We start from the raw sequence: 12,127 nt of genomic DNA, 5'->3' as shown, positions 1-12,127 counted from the left end.
ATGATGGAAAGAGAGCAGTCCGCGCATTTTGCGTAAAGTTGCACTGTAACGATCGCCAGCTCACGATTTTCACGAGCCTGCTAATTTCGACATGTGTTCGATCTAACCGATATGGGCTTTGACACTTTGCAGAAGGCACTGCCAGTTTCATCGTGCCATTCAGCGTCCTATGAAACCACTTTGATTGCGAAACGGGTGTAGAGAAGTATGGGTACGTCCTGAGCGAGTAAGTTACCGTGGCAGGACACTCTTCACGAAGGGAAAAAAAGAAGTCTGAAGGCAGAAAAACTGGCTAGAATTGGACCATATCACAGAAGGGGTGTTTCAGCGAACACATTTAAAGATGTAAAAAAATTGCCTGTGGCAGATACCAGAATTCTAGTCCAGGAGCTGGTCTACTCGAAGAAGCGGACATTGCCTTCACAAAAGCTTGAAATGCATCATCGACGAATTAACATAAATTCACTAATTAAGTTAACTAATTACATTATGGCACATATTGCAATTTACAAATTCTCGTGGGTGAGACTGCAAGGCGTATTCTCTTGAAAATAATTGTGTGGATGACAGCGTTTACGAGATGTGTGCTGCGGTAGAAATGCACTGTTGTTCCACTTACTTTCTTAAACGTCGTTTTGTGCGTTGAATCAGAAAAGTGAATGAAACGCAGATGCATTTCTCCGCAAAGTTCGGAAATTAATATCTTGGAACTGGTGTCATCCTGAGAATTCGTTCCAAGTGGATCTGCCTTGCGATCTCCCCGTAAATTGCAGTATGTGTCTTAGGGTAATTCGTTGAAAACTTTATTAGTTCATTTTTGTTAATTAGTCGAATATGAATTTAAATTTTTTAAGAAGTAATGTCCGCCTCTTCGAGTAGACCAGCTCATGGACTAGAATTGTGCTATCTGTCACAAGAAATTTTTGACAACGTTCGCTGAAACATCGATATAGTGCTTTATACACTGTCGTTCTCAGCGCAAATGCGACAGCAACATGCGGCTGCCGCACTGGCCCGTTGCAATGAAAACATTTAATGTTATAGTTACAATAAACCGCCGAAATTGCGCATTCACATCGCATGAAAGGGTGCACACAGCACCCTCACAAGTGCGCATCGATCGAATAAAACCTGCCGGGAAACAAACACACTGAGTCGCGACCGCCGAGCACAGGGGGTCACGTGTTGGGCCTACTTTTGGAAGCGTGGGAGAGAGAAAAGCGAAGAGGACGGATTCACGAGGGGTAGTTGGGTGCATGACATGCATTCCATGTTGCGACGGGCAGTCACAGCGAAATTCGTGGGCAGCTGTACAAGCAAGCAGGAGCCATCAAGCTTGTTAATAAACAACTTTTTGCTTGGGTGGTCAATCAGTAACTATAGGTGAATGAAGCGAATTGATTCCTTGCGGGGATTACCGTGCACACTCCACCCACCCTTTTCTATAATGTCTTTGCGCCGGTAAATTTACCGCTATGTTGCGTTTTAGAGGCTTGGAACTATCCGCTATTCGGTGCATGTCCTCCGCGAACGTGGAATGCGCTGCAGCTGGCCAAATCGCCGGAGAGCTCATCGCGGCCGTGCAGGGGTGTACAGGATACGCGAGAACAGCTCGCGCTGTGTCCCCTTGAGCTGTCTCGTATTTCCTTCACCGTCGGGTGGCTGGCGTATCGCGCGCATCTAGCGCGCGTAGTCGTCGCCGCCGCGCTCCCTTATCGGCGTCTGTAGCGATGCGAGAACACCACATGGCGACATCTGGGGTCGAGCAATCCGCGCGGCCGCTCCAGCGCTGCTCCGAGCTCGCTCGACGTGAGCAGCGCTGCCGCCAAAAGCTTTACGGCTTCGGGGCGCGCGGGGCCAGGACCCCTTCGGGTGAATGTGCACGGCGTGCCAGAACCAGCTGGGACGACTTGCGCCAGCGGCCCGCCTCGGCAGCTGTAGTACACGAAGCGCTTCCGTCCTTCCACGTGGAGTCGCCGTCCCCCCTTTTGCCCGATAAGACGCGATTAGAGGCCGTCCCTATGCCCCGTCCTCTGGTCTGCTCGGCGACAGGAGCGAGCAAAATATCATGCCGTTGAAAGCCCTTCTTGGTCACGTTTCTTTCCCGCCGGTGCTTAGAGGTGTCGCCGGTGCAAGCTCTCGGAATTACGAAAAGTGCGACGGTACCCCGTGGAAATATCAGCTATAGTTGGTCGCACTTGTTTAAAGCAGGACTCCGCTAAAGACGCATGTACGTATAGAAAGCGCACACCATAATAGACCGTGTTTCACTTATTTGCTGGCGCAATATGCTAGTTCACGCGTTGCGTCGTGTTCGCCTCGTTCGCCCGAAATCGAAAGAAGGGGAGGGAGAAAGATGTCGCGCTATCACAGTGGGCTACGTACGGTCCAACGCGCTAATGGTGTTGTCGGGCCCACATGCCTAATCCAGGGATGCGGTTGTCGTCGCCGTCCGTTGACGACATCAGTGTGAACCACCACCTCCACCGTCGCCCTCCTTCGGGTATCTCACATCACATCATGCGCGAACGCATGCATACAGTAATTCGGCGACTTAGCAGTGGACTTTGCCTGTATATATTTTCGCCGCGTTACCGTGACCGCCAGAGTTTGGACGACATTTAAGTAGAGCCACCTCCTCCTCGGTCGGCCTCTGAGGCAGAAGCACATCTGTGAGATGTACCAGCCGGTGACCCGCGTGCGTGACTCGCAGCCGTCCTCCATTTAGTCCTGACTCAACGTCGCGTGGCCATGCGCGGCGCGCCATGTGGTGTCTGTTTACTCTTGAGCGTTTGCTGCCTGCTCGCCTCGCGCACCACTTTTCCTTTCCAGTGCGCATTATGCAATTATCCGAGCGGGGGCAATTTTCTTTCAACAGGGCGTGGGCATATACGATCGCAACATCGGCGTTGGCCAGCGCCCCGTTTCCAAGTTCTGAGAGGAGGGCGAACGTGCTTGTCTTGGCCGCTTGCGGCTCTGGAAGGGGCGCTGTCGACGTCGCATGACGAGGTCGGCCCACATTTTTTTTTTTTCTTGCTTTCAGGCGGCGATCATTAGGCGAACTATTAGAGCTGGGCGGTGGCTAACGCCCGACCTGTTCTTTTCTTTTCCTTCGGCAACTCGTCGCCTGCTAGCTCCTCGGCAGGCGTGATTTAAAACCGTCTGTTTCGCCCTGTCATTCCTCGTGACGCGTAGTGCAGTAAGTGGACCCGTCTGGCCAGGGTTAAATGTCGTCGCCTCGCGAGAGAACGCCGCGTCGTTGACAGAACGACCGCTCCTGCTGGTGTGAAGCACTTAAGACAGCAGCGCTTTGACTTGGCGTTGCTGGAAGCCGTGTGGTATACGTCTTTTTGGAGTGCTCCCCGACGCACGTGAAAGTCGCGACACTAGACTTTATAGTTATATGTATATTATGTAATATGCACCACGAGGGATGCGAGCGAGAAAGTAGCGCGCTTGCGCTTTTACAAGCAAATAGCGCGCACGTTAGGGGTATGGTTGCTATTAACACGTAGAGTTAATAGCAACTCAAGGCTATAGAACGTCCGGCTGTTGCTCTAGTGTCTTTGTTCGAATCTCTTTCTTCTTTCATTGAGGAAACTCCAGACGAAGCCAAGCAGATCGCAGGCGCAAAGTGCTTGAGAGGCAAAGAATGTTTCGCATTAAAAATATAATGAAATAAACAAAACAGCAGGACACGATTGCGTGGCCACTGTTCGGCGACTGTTATGCTGGGACTTCCGCTTGGCGCAGGTGCGTGATTCCGCCGGGCTACGCGAAAGATAGCATTGGGTAGATAGCGGTCCGCTTCAGGAGCGATCATTCCGTCACCGCAAGTTTCCAAGATGTGACTTCTTTTTTTCTTCTTTTGGTCATTGTTTTGACTGCGAGAAGACCAGCCTCACCTTGTGCGCATTGCTTGACTTCCTTTGCGCCGGCGTGCGCTGATTCGACGGGTGCAGCTTTTCATCACCTGTCGTTCGCCAACATGCCCCAGCACGATGCTCAAGCAGGATTTCTCGTTCGTCTCCGTTTACAAGTAAGGTTGCTGCCGGCGCCCGTAAGAATTTATCGATTCGGGGACCCCCTCATCGTTGCCGTTACCACAAGAGCCAGAAACCGCCGCGCACACCTGTAGTGTGCACGGTGCAGAAGTTACGGTTATACCACTTCGGCCGCTTTTGCGCCGCGGTGGTGGCGTAAGGTCCAACGAGCATTCCACGGGGCCTTGAAGTCGCATCGCCTAGCTTCGCGAGCAGGCATTGCCGTGGCCAAACGCTGGTGCACCTAATCGAGGAGAGCCATCGTTAGGGACAGGCCGGTGAGAAAGAGACGCATCGCAATCGAGGTTACGTGGACGAACGGAGCCTATTCGACGTGGGACGGGTGAAATGCCGAACTCTCCCGGTGTCGCCCTGGTTCCGCCGGCGGTCTTGACCCCCGTTCCGCTTCGGTCTCGTTAGCCCGAGGCCCTCATTGTTTACGGTCGCCCACGGGCCATTAGTGGCAGTGCCTCAATCGGCCATGCGTCACTCTGCGACTGTGGCGCGCACAATGCACGCGCCGTTTCGAGCTGCGCGCCGAATTCCAGCCGGCTCACGGACCTTGCGGAGTGGCAGCACGTGGGGGCCCCCTCTGAAGGCGGGTCGGCGTCAGGTACCCGCTCACAAAGGAGCCGCCTGGTCTTCCAACACTTATACCCGTCCAGAAAATAAACAAATAAATAAAAAGCTACGAATGAAACTGGAGGGGAATTCGTGGCTCGGCGTCGGAAGGCGGCGGCAGCGAATGATGCGGCCCATTGTGCGCCCCGACGTGGGTTGTCAAGACAATGTGCCGCCGCGATCCCTGGCGGGGCGTGTAAGCACGCAAATGGTGGTCCTGCCGAGGCGCTGCCACCGCGGCGTCGTCCCGCGAGACGCTGGCGACGACGGCCGCGGGGCATTGTCTCCTTGCGCGGGCGTCGTGCCATCGGTTCTGCCCGCTGTTGTCGCATACTCGGTGGCGATCTGGGTCAAGGCTCCTTCGGCGTTGCGCTCCGCGTGTTCGGCGAGCCCTCCTAGAATCCGCGCTCGCTGGCCCCGACAGAAAGCTCGGGGGGTCGTTTTCCTTTCGACCCGCGCCCGACCTCGAGTGGCCCGGGCGTGAAACGCGATGCGCAAACAAGGGATTATTGTTCCCCGGTGTGCGAGGGCGTGCTCCGTCCGCCCGCGGTTCTGGCGCGGTGCCTTTGGAAAAATGGCACGCTTTGGAGCACGGCTCTCGATCGGCCCGAACGCCAACCGGCGCTCTCCCGCTGCCGTGTTCGCCCGTCGGCGTGTGTTTGTGGCCATGTGGCGGCGTTGGTCGGCTGTTGTGGCCATGCGAGACGCGTCGAACTTGTCACCGACGGCGCCTTTCGAATGGGCTATACGTTCACGCGTTCCCCCGGCTGACCGGAGTGGGCGCACGCGATTGTATTAGCACGATTGGTTTCGGTACCACTACGGTCTGACAACTCTTTCTCTGCGTCTGTCGAAGCAGGAGCCATTTTCGGCCGCATGATTCCTGCGCCGAGTATGGGGGCTGCAAATGCGCAAACACAACGAGATTGCAGGTTCGATTCATAATTTCGACTGCTGCTTTACCATGAAGGAGGAGTGCGAATATTCCCGTTTACCTACCTATATTTAAGGGACCATTAACTAAATAACCCGATGAAGTAAAAGGCAGTCCCGAGCCCTCCACCGACCTCTGCCATAGGCGAACTGTTGCTTTGGGATGTTAAACTGCACACTCACCACATGTAAGTTTTCAAAAATAAAGCACGTGCACTACAGTCGGGATACTGTCAGTGTCTACACTGCTGTGCTCTTTGATTCCATGTTTTGAGAAATATGTTGGCAAACAGTGTTGTTTTCGGTGTCTAGTGAACATGCTAAATGCTTTGTTACATATACTTTCTTTGGTCGGGTGGCATAGCTTGTTGCATACATTAGCATATGCATGACATGACATTTGCCACAAAAAGCACGTGCGGAACAATGGCTAGCAACACTGGCAGTACTTTCAGTGTGCCGTCCGTCTTTGCATCTTTTCGCAACGAGCTGCCTTGCAACAACAGGGTTATTGAAGCAGCTACTGAGCGCAGAGATACTCCTAGCTCTGTAAGAAGGGCCTCCCCTGAGAGCAAAATGAAGCCATTTATGCAGGTCTGATCTCAAACATCTAGGTAAGCGGTGGGGCCAGCCTACTTAGCCTACTGCCTGCACTGTGCCTCCAAATACTAATAGTGCATGCAAAACATTTAATTATTAGCTTGAGTGGAGCACATTAAGAGCGAAGCGAGTTTGTGAAAGCAATAATCTGAAGTGCTTCAGTCATGACAAGAATCTGTTTTCCCGTGCATCTGCCATTGTATATGTGTAGCTGCACTTTGTAAGTTCTTCATACATATATGGCCACATGTAAGCAATATTGGAAAAAGTTGGGGTGCAACTTTGGGGATCTGATATTTCTACACTGAGAAGTGCAGAAATAGTGAGCAAATATGGTTAGGACATGCAAGTACTTGTGTGTCACTGCTCTCTGTAGTTGTCTCTTTGCATTTGGTTCTGGCGGCAGTGGCATCTCCCTCCCTAACATGAGATTATTCTGCTTCTCTAATCATTTGTTCTTGCACTACATGCATATATAAAGTATTTCTTTGATAGTTGAAAGCATGTTAATGAACAAATTACAACTGTTTGTTAGATAGAAAGCAGTCTGTCCTTGTGAGTGCGAAGTTTCAGAGGAATTGTTTACCGCACTGGTAGCATGCTGATCCTTGGTGCATGATTGTTTATGGTGATAAAGTGCTGCTACATGAAGTCACTTGCATTTCTGCTTAGTGGTTCGGTTCCCCTCTACTTAGGAAAGGTGCTCAATGATTATTGTCATTGTCTTCTGCTTGCTCACTACAGGTTGGAGACATGGTATCAGTGATTGATATGCCACCGGCAGATGAGTCGATGTGGTGGCGTGGAAAGCGAGGTTTTGAGGTATGTTATCGCAAGCTCAACACTGACTGTAGTGCTAGATTGTTTTTAGTCAAAAAATAAAAAGGCGAAGACAATGCTTGCATGTGTTGGCATGGAAATCACTTAACAGTGTAATGGAAACTTTAAAAGCCATGACCACCACCAACACCCTATTTAAGTACTATGCAAGATGAAGACCTCTGCCAAAGATCTTAAGTACAGTGAACCACAAAATTTTACGGAACACGAAATCTGAGAAAAAGCTGGATATCTGCGTAGCCTCACAACACAGCCTAGTATTCACATTTACAGCCTCTACCTGTATATGTGAACAACATTGTGATGTCTGGTTTTACTGTCTAATGTTACAGGCTGCTCAGAATTCCAACATTGTTATGAGATCCTGCGGTCTGTAAACTTTTGTGGTAGACTGTACCTGCATCCTTATTCAGCAGAACACTTCCCATACCTATGGATTTGCTTTCATCAGTTCCGTCTAATTTTCTGTGGCCCACAACTGCATCTCATTTCCTTTTGGACCCAGACTATTTTTCTGATAGACTGCTCGTTGCGTGCTTTATGCACACTATATGTCTATTGCTTGTCTGAATCCACCCCTTGTACTTAATCCAAACTAGAATACCATATGCCCATGTTTTATCTATAGCCCACATTGATGTTATTCTATGATTGTTATTCCTAAATTATATTTTTTACCATTACCTGTAATCAATCAATCAATATATCGGCTTTATTATCAAGAAGTGCATACATAATACTCAAACCAAATAGCCAACAGGCTAATTTCAGGTGCAGACGAAACTGCATGTACTAGTCAGTCATAGGTGAAATTAATTACATGAAATTCAAACACTTCAGTGATACTTCAGTGATATAGAACTTCAGTGATGTAAAGATTTGTGCATTCACAATACAAGCTTAAGACCATCACCAGCATTGAAGCACGAAAAAGAAAAAAAAAAATTCCATCCAAGTATTCAAAGTAGGTCACTTGTTAATGTTTTGAATTGATGATTTACACACTGAGTTTGAAAATTTCTGTCAACTTTTACATTTAGTGGCAAATCATTCCATATTTTAGCACCATGAAATTTGGCAGTCTTCAGGTTATTTTAGTAGTGCACGGCACTTCTTGATGTTGTCCCTGGCTCTAACAAACTCCTGACTCCGCTGCTGCTTGCCCCTAGGTTGGCTTCTTCCCAAGTGAGTGCGTGCAAGTGATCGGCGACAAAATTCCTCACAACCTGAAGATTCCCACAAAGCCAGGTGATGAGAACTCATTTATGCACTCGGCATTCTTTCCTCTTCCAAAATATATTAAGCCTAGGGTCTGGAATGAGTGCTGTATTGCTCAAAAATCTCAAATCAATTGAATTCCTTAAAAATATGCAGCTGCGCCTCTTGACTTCATCAGCTAGCAGGCTAGCTTTCCAGACTCTAGGGGTAGCTGAGCTCTTGCTAGCTGTGTAACCATAATTCTAGTTGAAGACCTTATTCACTTGTAGAATTACTATTGTGCTGCTTTTGAGTGAAAATAAACAACTGTTCTTGGGTGCCTTCATGTTGTCATTGTGTGGTGAATAATCCTGTTACAAGTCTTCTAAGTGGCATGAGATAGCAAACCCATGAGCTTCCAGTTAACATCTTTTATATTGTCATGTGGTAGTGACGGGGAAAAAAGAAACACTGTGAATGGCAAAACTAGCGTTTTATTGGGCGAACTTGTGCCCACTAAAGCAAGTTACACTCAAAGCACAGCAAAAGTGGCTAACGCGGTCGGCGGTTGTCGAAATCTCATCTGCCGGTGAAGCGTGTTGCTTTTTTACACAAGCCATCAAACTTTCCAGAGTAATTGCTGGTGCCCGCGTGTCTTCCAGAAAGTTCTGCACCATTCACATCACGCATACATGTAATCAGATTAGACAAGGCTTGGTGACAATAGACAGCAGATAGAATCATCGAGAACATTACAGAAATTTCCGATACATGCAGGTACGTCACGCGCTGAGCAGTAACATTTGTTAGGCATTGACAAGCGCTAACCCGAAAAAGATAAATAAGTCCACATGTCAATATATAGTTTGATGCATTAAGGGGATACCTTTAATTGTGCAGAAGAGCCTACTTCATTGAATATGCAAACATTTTTCTGTTCTTGCAGCTTTCACATAATTTTATTTTATATTTTCATCTTGTGTCTGCTACTTGGACCTGATGTATTATGTTGTACATGCTATTCTTTACATTTGTCATGTGGAATTAATTACTGGGTAGTACATGAAAAGGCTGTGCCAAAACATGCATGTAAGTAAAATATAAGGCTGTTTTCTTTAATTTAGATTTGACTGAATTTTTAATGTTTGCAGCAGGACATTGTAATAACAAGCTGAATTGGACACTACGGTGTGTGGTAAATGGATGCAAGACCACTTGTAACACCTGGAGCACTTTTTAGTTGCATGCAGTTTTATGACCAACAGTATTCTTAAAGAATATCCTTTGGAGTGACAGATCTGTTTTCCATGTGGCACATAACACCGACTAGGTCTACGGGTGAGGGTGAAACCCAGAGGGTGAAGCTTGAGTTGTGCGAGCACACGCATTTTACAGTTAGTACAGCTTTTGAAACCAGCTGTTGCATAAACTAAGTTTCTGTACTTGTGGAAGTAGGGCCTTTGTACTGCAATTTGTGGCTTGCATCACCTTAATTGCTGGGCTTCCTGCCATAGCTAAAGACCCTCGTCACTAATTGTGTACTGTATTGCCGCCTATGCAATGGTCTTGTTTTTCGGCTGATGGCTTCAGGCCCTGTTCACCGAGATTCGCGCCATAGCACTGCTGCAATTGTCATTGCCACTTTCGTGACTTCCCCGTAAAGTCCACACACCGTTTGAAGGTGAGAAACGGGAAGTAGTGGTAGCTGAACATAAAAGGAGGCTGTTGTGAGTGTTCTAAAATGGCTGTAACCACTGTGTGAGTTTGTATGCACTGCACGAGATCTCACAAAGTGTTTGGCTCGGAATGTCGTGCGCTGCAGTGTTGCGGAAGCACGGCAAGCTGATTGCCTTCTTCCGGTCGTTCCTGCTGTCGCGGCCTTCGCGGAGGAAACTCAAGCAAAGTGGGATCTTGAGGGAGCGGGTCTTTGGCTGTGATCTTGGTGAGCACCTCACCAACACTGGCAGAGATGGTTAGTATGTTCCTCTTTCCATTATGTTTTCAAAAAAAAAAACATAACACTTTCTGATTGAAATCACTGATGTGTGATGCTCGCATTGCACTTTCCACTGGCTGATGAAAATCAAGAGGCAGGCTTTAACCAACCGATTGAAGACTTGTGTTTTGCACAAGGAAAAAAAAATATTGCTTCAAGAATATTTTTAACAGTTTAAGTCTCTAAGCTGACATTTTAAAGGACCCTGAAACACCTTTCAAACTAATCATAGAATGGCCTCACTATTAAAGGACATTGTCTCACGGATCTCATGCTGCAAACAATTTTTGCAATTGTTCAACTATAAGTGGAGTTATTGTACTACTACATAGCTTTCTCTCTCGTTCCATCTTCACTAGTGTGCTGGAAGCAACACAGCGAAGAAGCCAAGAGGGCAAAGCCCCGGTCAAAAGTTGCGTGGTTCAGCGGCCGAAGGGCTCGTTGTGGCACCCCGTGGCAGCCGCAGTAGACTACGCTACGCAGCACGTGACTGCCATCTTCAAGGCCACATGCCGCAGACGCACTTACACATAGTGCAGAGTTGAAATTATATTTTTGTCTTTTTGATATCATTGGCATGTGTACTTTTTATTGATTTAATTAATAATTAAAAATTAGCAATTATGCATTACTGAGAATGCTCTCCCGATTATGAAATCGGCCAATAGTGTTCCTGGGTCAAGTTGCTTTCGGTGATGCTGCATGGTACCATTGTGAAAGCAAGAGCAAGCAACCTTTCACCGTGTTTGACAGGAGATTGCAAATTCTCTGCGGCATGCAGTACAGTAATAGCATTTGGCTCACATGCTGAAACCAGCCTCGACGATAGATAAACAACATTTTCTTACGATGTTCAAGAAGTGTTTCAGGGTCCCTTTAAACGGCTTGGCTTTGTCCTCTGGTTCATTGCACTAGTCTACAGTGGGTTGTGTCAACACATGATGTGAAATAATTTGCATCATTTGCAGCTGTGAAGCTCGGAAGTGCTGAAACCATTCAGAATTAAAATTATTCAGATATTCACTGGGCAGAACTATCCGCAGCAAACCGAATTTTAGCTTACATGTCTGTACAAAGTGGAGGCTTATGAACTTATTTGTCCAATGAACCTGTACTGAGAGTGATATAGACGTTCCACAGCGAGCAGCCTGTCTGTCGCGCTGCAGCGGCTGCGGGATCAAGCAAACGTCAGCTGCCACCGGCTATTCCAATAACATTCCACTAAGAAGCTGGAGATTACTTAGTAATATGGCACTATTTATTTCAAATGTGGAAGTGCAGAGGGAGGATGTGCTCGGTTGTGAACTGCGAAAACTTCGTCGGATACTTGAAGGTGTGGGATGAGAATGCGTGCGAGCTTCGTCCCCCTCAGCTGCGCAAGGAGTGCCAGTGTTTACGACCTTTCTTCGTGCACACCTTTCCACAAGGCAAGCACAAAAAGCTCAACCACGAGCATTGGAGTGCCAATTGCAGGCAAAGACTGGCAACCAATTGTCAGCAGTGACTACCGGGCTAACACCGGCTGCAGCAACACCACGACGTTACTGCCAGCATGCCCTGCACAACACATCACGGAATGTTGAACTTCGATAAGCATGCAAGTCAGTGCTACGTCGTTGCCATGCAGGCACGACCGACTTAAGCAACTTCACTTTCCATAGCAGTGAAGTCAGACTTGGAATAATATGCAGGCACCATGAGGTTTCTTTCTGTGCCGTGAATCAAACAGCAGGCGAACGATCCCTCAGCCACTTGCAACGTTTTTGCCCACGCGTATGTCGAATACGTTTTAACCTGCGGTGTAAGTAATCCAAAAACCTTTGGCGACAGGAGTAACGTTGAAACCAGCCACCGTAAATGAGCCGGTCGCAAACACACACCTATTCCTGAGTGAAGT

General features: G+C 48.1%; 1 protein-coding gene across 4 annotated transcripts in view; it reads left to right on the top strand.

The window, feature by feature from the left end:
* Window positions 1-12,127, top strand: part of CdGAPr (GTPase-activating protein CdGAPr) — a 269,494-nt gene that overhangs the window by 226,033 nt on the left and 31,334 nt on the right. For 3 of the 4 annotated variants that reach the window (XM_050178971.3, XM_050178972.3, XM_050178970.3), the window contains 3 exons: window positions 6,942-7,019; window positions 8,207-8,285; window positions 10,057-10,206. In XM_050178971.3, the coding sequence (XP_050034928.2) occupies window positions 6,942-7,019; window positions 8,207-8,285; window positions 10,057-10,206 (307 nt within the window). Of the gene's footprint in view, window positions 1-3,858; window positions 4,040-6,941; window positions 7,020-8,206; window positions 8,286-10,056; window positions 10,207-12,127 lie in introns of those variants that run through there. The other variant, XM_050178973.3, reaches the window with a different exon arrangement.

The sequence above is a fragment of the Dermacentor andersoni genome, chromosome 5, assembly GCF_023375885.2.
Source record: "Dermacentor andersoni chromosome 5, qqDerAnde1_hic_scaffold, whole genome shotgun sequence".
NCBI lineage: Eukaryota > Metazoa > Arthropoda > Arachnida > Ixodida > Ixodidae > Dermacentor > Dermacentor andersoni.
The sequence above is the reverse complement of the archived record's forward strand: the minus strand, read 5'-3'. Positions and strand labels throughout refer to the sequence as shown.